Source organism: Enhydra lutris, unplaced genomic scaffold (genome assembly GCF_002288905.1).
Source record: "Enhydra lutris kenyoni isolate GAN:26980312 unplaced genomic scaffold, ASM228890v2 scaffoldscaffold14, whole genome shotgun sequence".
NCBI lineage: Eukaryota > Metazoa > Chordata > Mammalia > Carnivora > Mustelidae > Enhydra > Enhydra lutris.
In genome coordinates this window covers 3,332,892-3,351,814 of record NW_019154098.1, presented here as the reverse complement: position 1 = coordinate 3,351,814, position 18,923 = coordinate 3,332,892, and the positions used below count along the sequence as shown (strand labels likewise).

The 18,923-nt window shown below is 48.2% G+C and overlaps 1 protein-coding gene across 2 annotated transcripts in view; it reads right to left on the bottom strand.

The window, feature by feature from the left end:
- The window catches only part of LOC111146550 (trafficking protein particle complex 9), a 636,638-nt gene that overhangs the window by 525,528 nt on the left and 92,187 nt on the right, over nucleotides 1-18,923 (bottom strand). Inside the window, exons 3-5 of one of the 2 annotated variants that reach the window (XM_022502136.1) lie at nucleotides 16,065-16,186; nucleotides 8,760-8,885; nucleotides 760-976 (exon numbers count right to left, since the gene is read on the bottom strand). The exons of the other annotated variant lie outside the window; for it this stretch is intronic. Of the exons in view, the coding sequence (XP_022357844.1) occupies nucleotides 760-976; nucleotides 8,760-8,885; nucleotides 16,065-16,186 (465 nt within the window). The remainder of the gene's footprint in view (nucleotides 1-759; nucleotides 977-8,759; nucleotides 8,886-16,064; nucleotides 16,187-18,923) is intronic. 2 annotated transcript variants of the gene reach the window in all.

Below are 18,923 nucleotides of genomic sequence, written 5' to 3'. Positions count from 1 at the left end.
AAGGGAGGGATGGAGAGAGGGGAAGAATAAAGGGGGTCTGCATAGGCTGAGGGGCGACGGGGGACGGCTCTACAGAAGCGACATATAGCCAAGACCTGAAGGACGGCTGGCAGGGACACAGGGAGGGGCGGGGAAGAGCGGCCGAGAAGCAGGCCTGGACTCGACTCTCAGGTGCGCCGGCTTTGCCTCCAGAGCCAGCTCAGAGTTACATTCACAGGACACCGAAAGAAGGACCTGGAGAGCAAGTGGGGCCTTGCCTCCAGTCTCCCTGAGGCCCAGTAAATGGAGATTCCATTTCCCGTGCAACTGGAAACTTTCAAAACACCCTTTACCCTCTCTCCACAGAGCGACCGTGTGATTGCTCCAAAAACTCTGCCCTCTTCCCGAACAACGCCTCCTCCCAGAAACCTCTGGAAGGCGGCCGAAGGGAGCTCATGCCCACCTCCGCAGCACCAATGTCTCTTCCACCAACAATGCTGAGCCTTCTGAATGTAAATCCCACAGGTGTGTACGGCTTGTCCTACTCCTGCGTGTAACTCCAATTGCCAGCAGCAGGGACAGCAAAGGGACCGGCAAAAGGATGCCAGCCCCCAAGCAAAGCACCGCTCCTTTTTGGTGTGACTGTACCCTAAGTACCCAGGGGCAGGATGGGCTCCGTCATCCTTGAACCCCAGTGCTGAACACAGCATCTGCTGGGAGAGCTAGGGCTCGAACTGTGCACGAGCAACACCTCAGTCCTCGCCAGGAGACCGTCGGTACCTTTGCTGAAGTCTTTGGGGTCCAGCGACAGGCTGTAGCCAGGAAGCGTCTCCAGGAGGAGCTTGTAGCAGGCCCTCCAGCCCGGCTCTGAGATGCTCGGGGCCACACACTGCATAGCGGCCACGCGCTTGAAGAACGCAGACTTCCGATGGAAGCCGATCAGCTCGTAGAGCTCGGACAGGATGCTGTACCGCTGGATTTTCTCTTCCTCAGAAAGCTGAAGCACAGACAGGAAGATAAAAGTTCTTGAGAAAGGACACACATTAAAAAAAAAAAAAAAAAAACTTTTTTCATCCAACAGAGACATGATGAAACACAGGACAGCACAGGCCTGGACCGTGCACTGTGCGACTCTCCCAGGAAAAGCACGGAAGCCGCACAACACGCAATTCCCAAAGTCGCCCGTTCCTCGCTAGGAAGGCCTGTCTTCTCGGGAACAAAGGCCCTTGCTACATACCACGTGACATCTGCCTTAAGCTGCTTCATAAAAGAGAACGAACAACGCTCACCTAGACGCTGGGGTTCGGGCAGGGACTTCCATCGAGGACAAAAGTGCTTGAAACAGAGACAGGACGGAGCCACGTGACCCGTCAACAATCACGGCACCTAACCTGGACTTGAGCCTTCATGCTCACAGTCTTCCCTCGTCCCTGACCTGACTGAGTTCCCTCCACAACCCGTGACGTAGTGATAACGCTTCTGTGTCTTCAGGGCTGCCGACGTGACCGCCCTACTCCGTCATCGCAACAGGGCCACCAACTAACGTCAGCCCGGCTCACAGACGAGGAAGCTCAGAGAGGAAGCAACGTCTACGCAAAACCACACAGCGCAGAGTTAGAGAACAGCCCAGAGCTGGGGGGGGGGATGCCCCACTGACCCCCTTACCGCACGCACCCCCACCGCGCCACAGCTCCCTGGTGAGGGGGTGCCGCCCAGCCCCCACTGGGCTCCCTCCCAGCTGCTGGCCCGGGCAGGGACGGCAGCCCAGAGACCTCTGTGGGCACAGACCCGCAGCCTGGAAGCCCCGCCAGCTCGCGCTCAACGCCCCTTCTCCACGCCCACTGCCACGGCCTCTCGTGGGCCCTCTCCCCCAAAAGGTGACTCTAAATGGCCTTCATACCCACTTTCTAGACCTTCTGTAATCCACATGCTTGCAGCCAGCGGGCTGGTGTCCCCGGAGCACAGCTCAGAGTTCATCACAACAGGCAAACCCTACACCCAGCAGCCCAGAACCTTCCCTGGCCCACCCATCTGCCCTTGCAACTCCAGGCCCGCTGCCCCATGAGCCAGCCGAATGGGACAACGCGGGTGGGTGTTTCCCGTTCTGTCACCACCTGTTCATGGGGGCCTCCTCGCAGTGAAACCGACGCGGGCGGACGCTCCTCGAGACGGGGACGATGGGGTCAGCCAGGCAAGGGCATTCCAGGCAGAACCAGAAGACAAGCAGGCAGGCTCCCGCGTCTCCCCTCCGCCACACCCTGCTCTCCACCGCTCCCCTCCGCCGCTCCCCACCGCCGCTCTTCATGTTCGCCGCTGTGAGCTGCCTCTCCCCTCCCTAAATCCCCACGGGCTTTCTGGAATGCGCCATGCTGGTTCTCTCTCCCTGTGTCGTCCCTGTTCATGTTCAATCCCTGCCCCGACCCGGCCGCAGGACCACCAGACATTTCCTGAAGTGGGAGCATCATCTTTGGTATTTTTTTTTTTTAATTGAAGTGTAGTTGACACATAACACCAGTTTGTGTACATCGTGGTTTGACAACTCTAGACATTCTCAAATGTTCACCGTGGTAAGCACAGTTGCCCTCCGCCACCTCACAGTGACACAGCATCGTGGACGACATCTCCTACACGGTCCTGGTCACCCCTGTGACGTACTCACTCTGTGACTGGAATTCTGCACCTCTCCATCCCCTTCACGTGTCTCGCGCACCCCGCGCCCGCAACCACTAACTTATTCTCCGAAGTTATGAATCTGTCTCTCTCGTTACTGTTTGCTCATTTGCTTTGCTTCTGAGACTCCACGATGAGCGAGATCACACGGTGTTTGTCTCTGACTTACCTCACTGAGCATTACATCCTCTCAGTCCACCCCCGTCGTCGCAAACGGCAAGATCTCATCCTTTTTGTGGCTGAGTAAGAGTCCAGTGTGTGTGTGTCTGTGGACAGACACTAGGGCCTCTTCCATAAGGTGGCTTCATAAATAATGTTGCAGTAAACACAGCGGTGCACGTATCTTTTCAAATTAACGTCTTCGCTTTCTTCATTTAAATATCCAGAAGTAGAATTCCTGCGTCGTATGTTAGCTACAGTTTTCGTTTTTGGAGGAACCTCCCTGCTGTTTCCCACAGTGGCTGTACCAGTCTGCATTCCTGCCAGCCGTGCATGAGGTTCCTTTCTCTCCACGTCCTTGCCAACACTTATCTTCTCTTCTTGATAACAGCCATTCTGACAGGTGTGAGGGGCATCTCCTTGGGCGATGTGGGTGGGGCATCTCCTTGTGTTGGTGATTTGTATCTCCCTGATGACCGGTGATGCTGAGCACCCATCCATGCATCTGCTGGCCGTCTGGACATCTCTGGAAAAATGTCTATCTAGGTCCTCTGCCCCTTTTTTAATCATATTGTTTGGGGTTTTGGGTTTTAAGTTATATGAATTCTTTATATGTTTTGCATATTACCCCTTTGTTGGATATATCTTTAACAAATAGCTCCTCCCATTCACTGGGTTGCCTCTGTGTTTTCCTCATGGTTTCCTTTGCTGTGCAAAACCTTTTACTTCGGGGTAGTCACAACGATTTATGTGTTTTTGCTTCCCTTGCCTGGGGAGACAGATCCAGAAAGGCGTTGCTAAGGCTGATGTCCAGGACATAACTACCCATGTTCTCATCTAGGAGTTTCATGGCTTCCTGTCTCACATCTGGGTCTTTAATCCATTTTTAATTTATTCATGTGTATGGTGTATGAGAATGTGGTTCCGTTTCATTCTTTTGCATGTAGCTAGCTGTCCACTTTCCCCATACCATTTATGGAACATACTGTCTTTCCTCCATTGTATATTGTGGCCTCCTTTGTCACAGATTAATTGATCATGTAATTGTTGACCGTACAATGGGTTTATTTCTGGGCTCTCTATCCCATCCCATTGATTTATGTGTCAGTTTTCGTGCCAGTACCATACTGTTCTGATTCCTATAGCTTCATAGGATAGTCTGAATTCAGGGTTGTGATGCCTCCAGCTTTGTTCTTTTTTCTTGGGATGCCTTCAGCTATTCTTTAGTGGTTCCATACAAATTTTAGGATTTTTTTGTTCTACTTCTCAGAAAAATATTATTAATATTTTGACAGGAATGGCTTTGAATCTGTTCATCACTCGGGCAGTACAGACACTTTAGCAATATTAATTCTTCCAACCCATGAGCATGGAATCTCTCTCTGTTCATTTGTGTCGTCTTCAGTTTCGTTCACCAGTGTCTTACAGTTTCCAGAGTACAGGTCTTTCACTTCTCAGTTAAGTTTATTCCTAGGTATTTTATTCTTCTGATGCAACTGTAAATGGGATTGTTTTCTTCATCTTCCTTTCTGTTATTTCATTATTAATGTATAGATACACAAGAGATTGCTCTATATTGACTTTACATCCCACAACCTCACTGAATTTGGCTACTGGTTCTACTAGTCTCTGCGGCAGCTTTACGGTCTTCTCTGTGGTGCCACGTCATCTGCAAACAGTGACAGCCTTACTTCTTGCTTACAAATGTGGATGCCTTTTATTTCTTTTTCCTGCGTGATTGCTGTGGCTAGCACTTCTAATGCTACGCTGAATGAAAGTGGTAACAGTGGACATCTTGGTCTTGCTCCTGATCTTAGTGGAAAAGCTTTCAGCTTTCCAATGACTATGATATTCATTGTGGATGTGTCACACATGGCCTTAACTGGGCTGGGGCATGTGCCCTCTATCTTCTAAAGTGGAAGCCTCACTTCACACTCACACCAGTAATGTTCGAGAATTCCTGTTGCTCCACATGCTCATCAACATTTGATGTTATCAGTCTTCTCCATTTTAGCCATTCTGGGGTCTTTAATTTGCATTTACCCGATAACTAATGACATTGGACATTTTTTCATATGATTCTGGCCACCTCTGTATCTTCCATTATAAAGCATTTGTTCAAATTTTCTGGTCATTTCTTAAATTAGGTCATTTGTCTTATTACTGAGTCATAGGAGTCCTTGAAATATTCTTAACTTCATATTTTCCCAGTCTGCTGTCCATTTATTTTCCAAAAGAAGTCTTTTGATAGGCAGAAATTGTGAAGGAGCTCAATTTATCAACTGTAAAGTAGCTCAATTTATTTTTCTTTTAAGTTAATGTTTTCTGTGCCCTTGCCTAAGGGACTTCTGTTTACTCCAAAGTCCCGAACGTATTCTCCTATGTTTTCTTATAGAAGGTTTATTATTAGGTTTAGGATCTGGATAGCAAATCTGAAAAGGACACAGTCTTTGCTCTTTTTGCGTAGTGCCAGCTGCAGAGAGATTCCAGTGCCGTGAGACACCGTCAAGAGCAGAGGGCTGAGGAGGTCTATATGGGAAAGGCAGGAGTACTTGATGCTTTTATCACATACTTGGAAACTCCCAAAACTTCAACTGTATGCTTTGGTTTTAAATATGGGAAAAGATACTGGGGAAGGCAAAAATATTAGTGGTCATAGCCAGTACCCTCAATAAGGTCACCATCTAAAATAAAGATCACAAGCCTTGGCCTCCAACCCATCAGAGTTCCCACTGATACTTTCGTGGACACTATTAAAGATGAAAGACTGGGATACTCTGATCAGTCATATACTCTTTCATTCTTCTTCCATCATTTGAACGTAAGGAGAAACCAAACGATAAAAAACTACATTATAAGTAGAACTGCTAATGCTCCAAGCCCCAGGCAAGATCCTTAAAGGAAAAATCTTGGGCACCACTACTTCAGAGCCCCAGGAGAACATTTAACTGAAAAGCTCCTCATTGGCCATGGGCCCTGTGAGCCTCAGGACAAAGCCCCATTGGGTCAGCATAGACATCCACAGCACAGGAATTTGGGAATACAAAAGAGTCGCATGCAAAATTTTAGGCCAAGATCTTCACAAAATCTTGAAATGAAATCGAATCCCCAAACTCATTTCCAATCCGCTGTCCTTCTAGGGAGTATTAATCAACACATCTTTGTTCTAATGTTTCAACAGGCTGTACAGCCATGAAGGCGGAGCCCACAAGGGCCCAGACATCTACATGAAGCTCCTGTGGAAAGTAACTCACAGACTATGCAAGACAGGTAGTTTTACTCATAAGCTAGACTCTGAGGAACTCAAATGTTAACTCACTATTCCTTTTCCAACTGGAAAGTTAAGTTCAAATGTACTTTTTTCCTTTAGAAACAAAGCAGTAATATTATCGGGAAACTCAGACTAGAGAGTCTCCTGGCTTTCTGGAAGGACGGTACAGACACAGCAATCAGAAAGACCCAAGTGCAAGTCCCAGACCTGCACATTACTAGCTTTGGCACTTTCCTTATTTACGGGGATAATAAAATCTAATCATGATTGTTGAAAAGCCTAAACGAAATAATATGTCCGGTTAGCATAGCTTAAAGCCCCCAATGAGTATTCAAGAAATGGGAAATACCACTGTTAATTAATGGCTTTGATGTCACCAGTGTTAACCCAAAACTAGCCAGCCAGAGATGCTCCCAAAAATGCCTCCCTGGCCTTTAGGCTTCTCAAACACGGGCACTGGCAGTGACCTGAAGAGCATGGCCATGGCAGTCACTGTGGATGGCCTGGTGACGGCAATTGGCAATTACCGCGAAATAGCAGGGCAGAGAACTGCGGAGACTGTGCATTCCCACGTGTGCTCAACACATTCTATTTTTACCCACAGGTATTTCTAGCCATAATTATATAGTGAGAAAATATATATTCAAAATTACATAAATTTCCATATACGTGTGTCCAAACAGTTTGGAAAGGAAAAAACGTAATTCTCTTCCCTACTTCCCAAAGCAGGGCTACCAGGTTTGTACCAAGGACCTTCCTCTAAAAAGCATCTACTAACGTAGCTATATCCATTTTGGGTTTTAATCATTCAGAAGGAGAGGATTAAAAACAAAACAAGAAGTTACATAAGACCTGGTCCCTCGATGGCTGACAAGGTCACGGAGAGAGACAAGCCAACAAGGAGTCACTCTGCTGAGTTCCCAGCGCCCAAGAAGATGGGCGGCGGGATGGATGATGGAGGGGCAGTTGTGCCCGCAGGCTCAGTCGGGTACCCAGGGGCTCCTAGAGGCACAGAGCAGTCACATCACCTGCCCAAGGGAGTGACGCCACAGCCCCTGTGCTAAAGCATTATGCTAAAATATTGACTGTAGCATAGATACCGTTATAACATGTGTGAGAAGGACACACACCAACCCAAAGACATTCATTAGCTCCAATTTTGTTTCTCTTTATTTTATTCCTATTTTGAAAACTAAGAATCTCTAGTCAATATGGCAAAATATTCATGTGTCAAATCTGGATGGAGAGGCCCGAGTGACTCACTCATGTTTTTTATGTGTCCACAATACCAAATGACTCTAATCTCTCTCTCTCCCAATCACGACCCTCCCTCTCGCCTGAGCCCCAGGCCCACATATCCAACAGGCTTTTCACTATACCCACAACTGAACCCATCACCTTTCCCCTCAAAAAATCCTCTGCAGCTTTCCCTCTTAGAGCACAGCACCAGCAAAATCAAGCCAGAGCCTGGGCGGTGGTCCCGCTGACCCTCCCCACAGTCCTCCACTGTTCCCTCTGTACGACCCACACGTGTGCACGGTCCGCTCCCTCTCCCTGCTCAGCAATCCCCAGGTGGAGCATCCGTACTGCCCCCTTGACCTCCTTACTCAAGACAAATGTGATCAGATCGTCCCGTGCCTGGAAGTCCTTTCCTCTAAAACCTACCATGCTTAGTGTTCGCTGCAAACCCTTGCCCTGGCCGACAAGCCCTCCAGCCCTGACTCGGCCCCTCTCTCAAGCTCCCCTCCAGCTTGTCTCAACAAGTTCCGGTTCCTCCCAGGGAACTCGCTCTCTCTGATTTCAGACCCACTCCTGCTGAGCCACCTTCCTGGAATGCTCGGGTCCCACGTCCTCCTCTCCTGGCTATGTCCTACCCAACCTTCCCATCCCAGCTTGAACCTCACTGCCTCAGGCAGCCCCGGACCCCACACCCCCCCCCACCACCAAACTAGCTTCATTTGCCATTTGCCACGTGCTCCCTTATCCCCTTTTTCTCACGCACTCCAGCACCGAAGGTCTATCTTGGCTACGAAACCGTCAGCTCGCGGAAAGCAGCTGCACCCCTCCTTCCCAGCCCCAGAGCAGCCTGTGCCCAGCAAACAGCTGTGCTGTTACAGTCACCTATCCCGCTCCCCGCCCGGGTCCGTAAGCAAGCTGCTGGACATTGGAGACTTGGTTCCCCTGTCCATAAAAATCCAAGTGATGTTAGCCAACATCTCAAATCTTTCTCGACCAGCAGCTTCGTGATTTTGCATTAGCAACCTATAGCTAAGAGCTCTAACGATTCCGCTGTAACAAAATCCTATCCGGACGCAGACTCAGAAGCATCTGTTGACTGCCCACTGTGTGACATCAGCGACCCGCACAGGGTGACAGATGGCAGTCACATCCCAAGTGACAAGACTGAGGCAAGAGGCCCAGAGCTGCTTCAAGGTCACAAAGCTGGCAAGTGGTTTCTCCGATCAAGAAAAAATTTTAAGGGGAAAAAATGTGGGATTTTGAAAAGGAAAGGCTCATCATGTGACGAAGGAGACGAAGGAGCTGTGTTAGTAGGACAGCGGGTGCTGGCTGCGGAGCTGCCACCAGCCACACTGAACCCTGGCGCCGCCGCCGGGTGGGCTCACGACAGCAGGCTCCGGGGAGCCGCGCGAAGGCTTCGGCAAGCAGGACGCACACGCACCTGCCGGAGGTTAATGTAGACGGCGTTCTGCAGAAACTCGGAGGCTTCCATGCTCCGCTTCTGAATGGCGAGGACGCGCACAGCCTTGACACACGCCTCTAACTCAACCACTCCAGCGTTCTTGTACTGTAGGGCACAAAGGAGGAGACTCGTCAAACAGAAGAGACAATAAAGATTCTCTGTCGTGTCATGACACAACACGGGCTCCAGGACCCCGCAGGGCACTTCCCCAAGCTTGGGGACCAAGAGCAACCCCCTACCGTGGGAAGAGGGGGATGGAGGTTCTGTCAGAGAAAGTCCATCTGTTATGGGGTCAGAGGAGGTTGGCGGACTGAACCTACAAATGCACAACAGCGGGTATTTTTATCAAATTTCACGATGCTGTTGGTGGGTACTTGTCTCCATTTCCACTTACATCTCCTCCTTGCAACCCTCTCACACCTGCTGAAGTTGTGAATGTATCTGACTTTGTGGCAAACACCCTGCACCCCTGTGTGCCTGCACTTAGTGCTCCAAGCCTCTGTGATCTTCTCTCCGAGTTACTTGGCCCTGTTTCTCAGCTCCGAGAGACAGAGGAGACAGAAAAGGCACCCAGCCCTTCATTCGCTACTCAATGGTGACCCTGGCTAAGTGCTCTCAGGCCTCACCTCCAGGGCTCTTGGCTCTGCCCAAGGTAGCTCCCACCCAGGAGGGCTGCGGGAGGGCTGTGTGCGTGTGGCTGGGACCCCGGATCAAGGTCCAGAGTGCCCCCTGTCCCCCCTCCAGCCCCCACCCCCCGCCCGATGCTACACTGCAAAACTGTATGCTGGCCGTTCTTCTGCCTGTTTTCTTTTCCACTCCAAACCTGTTTTGTCTTTTGTCCCAAGTACCCTGAGCTGGAGTGATCTTCCATTGAGGAATCTGAAAAACTTGCAGTTGAAGAAAAGGTTTACAGAGGGGAGTCCCGTAGACAAGCGCCCACGGGTGAGGACGTCCCCCACCAATATTGTCGGTGGGCATCACACACTGGGAGTCACCCCATCCCACCAACCGCTGTGCGCTGAGCACCCCAGAGGCCTGGCAGCCCCACCTGCCCGTTTACCAATTATGAAGAAGCAAAGGTAGAATCGCTCGTGCTTCTTACTCAAGTTATTTCTATAAAGTAGACAAAGAAATCACTGTGCTAGGAAGGGCAGGCCTCTATGCTCCCCTCTTTTCAAATATGTGAAATGTCCATAATTTGTGATATATTACAATTACCCGACACAGTCATAAAAAGAAACTATACTTCCCCAACTACCAATTCTGAAGTCAAAAATCTACCGTTTTTGTTTGTTTTTTATGATTTTATCTGTTTACTTGACAGAGAGACAGAGCAAGAAAGAGAACAGAAAGAGGGAACACAAGCAGGGGGACTAGGAGAGGGAAAGCAGACCCGATGCCAGGGAGCCCGACGCAGGGCTCGATCCTAGAACCCTGGGGTCATGACCTGGGCGGAAGGCAGACACTTAACAACTGAGCCACCCTGGAGCCCCAGAAATCTACCAAGTTTTATAGACCATTTAACAACAACAACAAACATAAGGACTTTATTTCACTGAAATTAAATAACTTCTTTTCCTTCAAAACCCTTAAAACTTCCATTTAGGTGAAAATAAAAGTCAACTCCATGTTTTCACATATTTTATGCGACATTTATATATTTTTAATTATACTACACAGAAATTTAAACTGCAATCATAAAAAAGTTGTTCATCCATTAGTAGAAAGGTATCCACAATCAGCGGGGCTTAGGAAAAGAAAAGACAATTCCTAAGGACCTATATACCTAGTCTTCCATCATTTTCCTGGAACATAAGCTCTAGGACGCAGGAACCAAGCCCCATTTCACTACTGGGTCCTTAGTGACCAGCTACTAGCAAAGGCCCCGCATAGAACTACACAAGCACTTGGAACTAAAAAAAAAAAATTAAAAAAAAAAAAAAAGAACTATACAAGCAATACTTTAAGAATAAATGAGGGAATTAGCTCATTCAATTCTAAAACAAAAATCCTAAAACAAATTCTACCATTATTTTAGGGCCCAAAATGAGACCTAAAAAAAGTAAAGTTTCGGGTGCCTGGGTGGCTCAGCGGGTTAAGCCGCTGCCTTCAGCTCAGGTCATGATTCTAGGGTCCTGGGATCGAGCCCCGCGTCGGGCTCTCTGCTCAGCAGAGAGCCTGCTTCCCTCTCACTCTCTCTCCCTGCCTCTTCGCCTACTTGTGATCTCTATCAGATAAATAAATAAAATCTTTAAAAAAAAAGAAAAAAAAAAGTAAAGTTTCTTGCCCAAGATTACAAAGCTAGTAACTGGTGAAGGCAGGATTTGAACTCAGGTATGATGCCAAAACTAAGGCTGAAATATCACTCCATTAGGAATAAAGTGACCTTCACTAGAGAGGCCACATGAACGCAGCTAAAGGCAGGTGAACACTGAGAACTCTCTCCGGACACTAACTCTCGCAAGGAGGGTCCTCTGCCTCCCAGCCCAGCTATCTTTACATCTGTGCGCACAAGAAGACACAAGACCTAGCTTCTGGTTCCAATAATGCCACTGTGTGACTCTGACAGTCACTTAACCTCCCTGGGCTTTAGTATCTCTGCTATGGGAAGGTAGGGGGCCATATGTTCTCCAAGGTTCCTTCCAACACCAGTATCTCAGCAGAAGGTCTATGTCTCTAGTCATCTGTTCCAATATGAAAGAATTTCCTTGGCCACAAATCAGAAATCTAATAAAAAATTATTCATGAAGCCACCAAGAGTCTGCTGAAGAGATTTTGCAATCCCTCGCAGGGAATGAAAACCAAAGGTGGTGCTTCTCCCCAGTAAGTGGGAGGTAGCCTGATGAGTGTGTGTGTGTGTGTGTGTGTGTGTGCACGCGTGCGTGCATGGGTGTGTTACAAATCAAATACACTCAGATCCGGGAAGTGCACCAACATCCCTGGACCACTCTCACTTCATGGTGGTGGAGGACATAGAAGAGAAAAGAACAGGAGCAAAGAGGTAATGACGCAGACGAGGAAAAGTACAACCAGACAGACAGGCAAGACATGCATCTGCCCCGTACATGAGGAGAGGAACTGGTTTCTTCTAGACGTCTTGCTGGACACGTACTCAACCAGGGCAGGAGACGGTGACCACATAGAACGAGCCCGCCACTGCAGTAGGCATTGACATACACAGATCATTTACCCTGATTAAAAACTCCACGCAGCAGGCCTTCATGTCACCATTCGAGAGAAAAGAAACCTGGGCTGATCTCCCGCAGCTGGACTGAACTCTGACAGCCTGAGACATGGGAGGGGAGACTCAAACCCAGCTCTGCCCGACTCCAGAGTCTGCTCTTTCCACTCTTGGAACTGGAAACATAATCTCCCACAGCCACCTGACCCCCCCGCCGCGCCCCTGGCAGACAAGTCTCGCATCCTTACTGACACGGAGCTGCAGGTAGCCACTAACTCTTAGTGAGCCCTGGCTGGCGAGCCAGGGTCCACCTGCCATGCCCACCAGGCTTCGCCCCAGAGGCAGGAGAGCCTGGTCCCTGTGCACATCCGGAGCCTCCTTCCCTGACCTTACCCAGGTTCCTTCTGCCTCTCTAGCCCAAAGACAGTCACTAAACTGCTAGAATTAGTTCTACAAGCACATGACCTCTCCATTTGTCCACCCACTGAGAGAACTTAGCTATGATCACTTGGATAATGTTGGAAACAATTGAAAAGAGAAAAGAAAGGATTCTGGAAAAAGTGCTTATTACTTATAATTTTTAACTAGCCAGTTACAAAATGAATATTAAAACATCAATCTGGGCGTTCGCTTCAGCAGCACATATAATAAAACATCAGTCTGGGGCCCCTGGGTGGCTCAGTCCCTAAGCGTCTGCCTTCGGCTCAAGTCATGATTCCAGGGTCCTGGGATCAAGCCCCACATCGGGCTCTCTGCTCAGTGGGAAGCCTGCTTCTCCCTCTCCCACTCTCCCCCTGCTTCTGTTCCCTCTCTCGCTGTGTCTCTCTCTGTCAAATAAATAAATAAAAACTTTAAAAAGAAAAAAAATCAATCTGCCTTCCTACATATCAGCTCATAGCAGTTCAAAAATATAATGGCAAAAAATCTCATCCACAAAATTAACAGAAACACGTACAATAACTAGGAATAAACTTAAAAACAACGCTCACGTTCTCAGTGAAGACAACTGCAACTGTACTGCGGAACTTAAAATAAGACGTGTAAATGCAGAGATGTTAACACAGTCTACAGAGAAAAGCAGTTTTGTGAAGATATAAGTTCTCCAAAAATAATTCAAAATTTATTGCAAACCCCATGAAAATTCCAATGTGGTTTTCTTTTACCTTCTTTCTTTTTTTTGTAACTTGAACAAAATATTTCATAATTCTTTATGAATAATAAAGTCAAAATACTAGCCAAGAAAATCTGGAATCAGAGGAAGGAATTTTAAAGAAAAGAAGACACATTATCATATATTAAATAAATTACAGGAAATAAAATATCATGATGCTAGACTAAGGAAAGAAAATTGTAGAAAGGAATGAAAAAAAAGTCAGGATTAGACTCTAATATATGGGTAAGCGGGATTTCAAATCAAAGAGAAAAGTTATGAATTCAGTAAGTCATGGTAGAATAATCAGATAGTACCTGGAAAAAAATAAGTGATATTGCTGTGTCACTATGTACACAAAATAAGTTATAGATAAGGAGGTAAATAACTTAAAATGCTAACAAGAGGGGCGCCTGGGTGGCTCAGTCGATGAAGCGCCCGACTCTTGCTTTCAGCTCAAGTCATGATCTCAGGGTCCAGGAAAAAAGCCCAGAATCAGGCTCCACACTCAGCACAGAGTCTGCTTAGGATTCTCTTCCTCCTGCTCTGTCCCTGACCCTGCTCAAGGGTGCCTGGGCACATGGCCTCTCTCTCTCTCTCTCTCTCATTAATTCTTTTTAAAAATATTAATAAAAAAATAATTGCAGGGGCACCTGGGTGGGTCAGTCGTTAAGTGTCTGCCTTCAGCTCAGGTCATGAACCCAGGGTCCTGGGATCCAGCCCCACATCAGGGTCCTTGCTCAGTAGGGAGTCTGCTTCCCTCTCTCCCCTTGTGTTCTCCCCCTCTCTATCAAATAAAATCTTTTCTTAAATAAATAAATAAAATGCTAACAACAGCTAATACGATACTTTCCAGTACTTCACTCTGACTATCCTCACTATATCCCTTTGAGAGAGGTACTATCATCATCCCTATTTTAGAGTTTTAAAAAAACTAAGGAAAGGAATTTTATTCTATTGTCAGGCATTTCTAAGCATAATACTGAAGGTAAAACCCATAAGGAAAAGACTTACCATATTAAAAACATGTTTTGACCACAAACAAAAAGAAAACCTCATGAACAAAATTAAAGGCAAGCAACATTAGGAAACAGATTTGTAACAGACATTGATGAGAGGTAAGAAGCTAATATCCATAATATACAAAGAGCTATAACAAATCAACAAGAAAAACACCCCACCTTAAATGTATGTAGAGGACACATATGGGTAATTCATATAAGAAATGTAAATGGTAACAAGTCAAAAATGCTCAGTATCTCACTGATAATTAAATGTAAACAATGAAAAGTTACTTTTGCCCATCATAGTGGCAAACACCCTAAAAGGTGACAAATATCCTAATAGCCAGTGTTTGTGAGAGAGCAGATTGTTAACCTTCTTGAAAGACAATATGGCAGTGTATAAGTAAGCCCCAAAAATACCATGCATTATCTGACTCAAGTCCACTTCTAGGGACTACTATGTCCTTAAAAAAAACTGTTTTCCTTCCCACGATGGCAAACAGTGCTCCGTTCCTGCATATTAGGTCGTTTCAGTTTTCCTAATATTCAGGAACGGAGAACTGGTTAAATAAATAATTCTACTCCTTTTCATTCCCTGTTGAAGAAGAAATTTCAGGAGTAACCTGAAAGCGAATTATGATCAATGTAGAACTTCATGTCCAGTGATTCCCAGAAATCTTAACTAAGGAAGGATCATAGAGGCACACGAGAATAGGGGCACCTGGGGGACTCAGTCCGTTGAGCGTCCAGTCTGGGTTTCAGCTCAGGTCATGATCTCAGGGTCATGAGATGGAGCCCCGTGTCGGTCTCCACGCTCAGTGCAGAGTTGACTTGAGGATTCTCTCTCCCCCTCTGCGCCTCTCCCCACTGTCTCTCTCTCTTTCTCTTCCTCCCCCTCTGCTCCTGTGCCTTTGTGCTCACTCTCTTTACTGGACAGGGCTCAAATAAAGAAAATCTTAAAAAACAAAAAACAAAAAAGCGCACAAGCATGCATGTCCAAAGACACTCACTGAAGCCAGTTTTCCCAGAAGGGGGATGCGAGAAAGCCCGCACAGCCCCCAGGATAGGGAGGAAGCAAAGCGCAGCAAAGCTGTGGGCTCTGCGGGAGCAGGCAGGCCGCGGGGCTCGAGGTGCTGCCTGCTCCCCGCGCGGGGCTCTCGGCAGTCTTGCATGCGCACGAGTAGAGGACCTCCTCCACCTGGGAGGGGACCGTCCACCCTATCTGCAGAGGGCAGTGGCCTGCAGCATGAGGACATCGCTGTGTACCTCTCAGGGAATGGGGAGCGGCGGCAGGACACGCATGGGATGGCCTCATCTCCCTAAAGAAGAGCCACCCACCTGCACACGTGCATCACGGGCCTGCCACCCGCGAGACATTTACACCAGACCCTGCACACTCGCCAGTCCGAGAGGTGAGGGCCGGGGAGGGGCCCTGCTGCTGCCTCACCCCTGCGCAGCTGCAGCTATTGTCCTCCGGATGGCGGAAAGTGTATGTGAAATTTAAATTTTTTTTACATCCAGTAACAGGAATGGTGCATCCAGAAGACGGCACACTGGGCACATCATTAGAAAGCAGGCCACGCAAGACTGAACTACAGAGGAACACACGCTGCGCCAAATCAGAGACGCGCGTCTCCGCACGGTGAACACAGAACGCGCGCCAAGAAGACCAGAAAATAGAAGCTAAAGGGTTAAAGCGACTATCTCTGAGCAGCGGCGCTATGATAGCCTTTCTTCCCCTTTCCCCAAATACTGAATGACATACACATTGTTTTGTATCGGAAATAAAACACGTTTTCAAGCATGTAGTATCCTGTGTTAGGGAACAATACACGAATACTTACGGAACCAAACAACTGGGAGACACTGTGGTGCTTCCCAGTGTAAACCAGGAGCTCCCAGTTCGAACGACACAATTAGGAAAGGGGCTTATGAAGCAGTGACATCACCTTGCTGTAATAGGAAATGGCCTCCTTATACTTGTCAATTATGTCCTCGGGACTAAGACAGTTCTTAGCACGTCCGATCTCAGAACTGGTGTCAGGATTTATGCCGTTGGTCGTGAGGGCACCTGCGAACCAAAAGGAAGAAAACAAAGAATCTTTTGCTTTTTCTGTCTTCTTTGTTCTTTTGAAAGCGGGGCACAAACAGGATAAAGCTTAAAGACACCCCCCTCTGCAGTTTAAGTAACGAAGCCATTTTTAAATTCCTCCTAGCTTCTATGGCCCCTGTAAGTCTTACCATCGGAGCTTGTGTTAAACGATAATTAGCTCAGAGCGTGCTCCCCTTCCTGAAACCGTCTAGTGGAGACCGTGGGATGCACTGTAGGAAAGTCACCTGTCCACCACGTCGCCATCCTGGAAGACGACGCGGCCGACGCGCATCACCTCGCGGCTCTACGCTGAGCGCTCGCAGGAGGCCCCACGCACGTCCTCAAACAAAGATAAACTACCTGAAAGCGCTTCCCGGATCAGCCAGGACTGAAGGAATCCAACCAACAAAGGCTGGTGTCCTGTCTGCGGTTCCCATTTTCCAGCTCTGGCCAACCTCTGTCACTAGGCAGAAGGGCCAAATTCCTCAGCCGTCAGACTCATGGGAGGGGAGAGTTCTGGAGAAATCTCCATTTACAGAACATACCAGCTACACATGGAACTCAAACAGGGAAAAAGGAAAACGTGATTTTTATTTCACAGAACACAAAAACGCTCTGCTACGCCCCAGCAACAGAAAAAGCCAGGGTCCTGCTAAGCCACTTCTTTCTGTCTATGCCAAACCCCGTCTTCCCGGCACCTGCCGGGGGTTCAGGCATGAGGCTGCGGCCGAGCCTTACAATCCCCGGGGCCCAGGTGGGCATCTCACTGCCCAGAACACACATGCCAGTCCGTGCCCCACCCTCGCTTCTGATACGGCTCCGTTATTCTGTAAGCTGCCTTAAACGCTTTTGGGAACAAGACAGAAGAATGAATGGACACACAGACAGACAGACAGGTGGCAGATGGGCAAACAGACATAGGGACTCACGCAAAGGGGAACAGAGACAATCTCCTATACAAAATCCTCCTCTAGCCGGGGAGGACAGAACCACCACAGAGAGCCACGAAGAGGCACGGGGCTTGGGATCTTGTTTCCTTCGGATTTCGTGAAAATCACGGCAAGGCATGAAAGGACAGAACTACAAATGATAAGCGAAAAGGGTATGCTTGAAAAAACCTAAAATGTATACCTTTTTAAAGAACGGGTTTAAATCATCAAGGCCTAATGACACAATCCTTACAGAGAGCTAAGAATTCCATGTCCAGGCCACAAGGCCTCCCTTCAGAGCAGGGAGAGTGGACACGGAGCATACAATACCAGCAGAGCCAAAGAAACATGGTTTTGCACGCAGAAGGACTCAGCACGTGTGCTAAGGAGCCCCCAACCATGCTCTGAGGGAGGTCCCCAGTGTACCCCAGTCCTGCAGTGAGGAAAGAAGTCCTGGGGAGACAGGTGTCCTTGCTGGTTTTCAGAATTCCAGAGCGAGTGACTCCAGGGCAGGACTCAAACTCGGGCCTACGTTTTACACCAATGAACTGCTATGCCTCGTGTGCTTCTCGTGCTCACAATACATTCGTTTCTGGCTAAAAGAACACTGAGTGAGTGTATAGGCCGTCGTGATTTATCTAATAGGCTCTAATAATTTATCTTTGTATCACTGCCTTCTACTCTTTTCCCTTGAAGAAAGGAAGGGAAACATAACGGGGGCCAAGAGTGAGGTGGGTCTTTCATTCTTCATGGTACCTCCTGTCCTCTAAACAGTTTCTGATTGAGGAGTCCCCACCCAGGGAGAAAGAGCAAATGCCCGCTCCACTTTGAAAGAAAGGGTGCCAGCGATGACGAGGGTTCGTTTAAGGATTAAACACCAGTACTGATGCTGGGGGACAAGCCGGCACCACACAATGTGTTGGCAACGCGCAACAGCAGAGCTCAGGAGAGAGCTTAGTGGGTCACAGTGATTTCATTTCATTCGGTACAAGAATAACAAGCTCTAAAACACAAGTATGCAATAGATTCCATCTTTCTTGACATCTACAAAGTGCTGACAGTCTGCGTGGAATGCTAGTGTGAACCAGCAAAACAAGGAGTCATCAGGATCACAGCCTTGAGTCTACAAGCAGGAAAAATCAATGAAACAGGCAGGTTGATGGCCAGGCAGGAGGCAAGGAAAAGAGTGGACATAGTAAAGAAGAGGCAGGGGGAACGTTCGGGAAACAGCATCATCACAACGGATGTCAGGTGTCCATCCAACCATCATTCATGCACTCAAGAGACAGGTAGAGACTTACAGAGCCCTTTTATAGGCAAGATGGCATACAAGGCACAAAACTGGAAAGGCAACACACACAGAGATAAAACAAAGCAGAAATCAGAGGGCATAAAGCAGAGACAGACGAGGCAGGAGAGAGACAAAACCGCGAGAGAGAAGAGCAGCAACAGGGCTCAGAGAAGGCAGGCACCGCTGGTGTGGCGGTGAGCCCAGCAGCAGCAGGCAGCCCGGCACCGCCCCGGCTCACTCACATCCTGTCCTACTGAAAAACCAAGCCCCTGCCACAGGGGACTCCTGGCACCATCTGCAGAGGGCCAGGAAGGAGACAGGGCTGCCGACAGGTCGGGAATGAGACTGGGCACCTCCAACTCTGCGGCACAGATGGAATTTCTGATGAACGGTACAGGGACACCTGGAAGGCCATTTGGAAAAAGATCAAAACAGACCCGTTCCTCACACCAAACACAAGAATCAACTCCAAATGATCTAGGATCTACACGTAAAA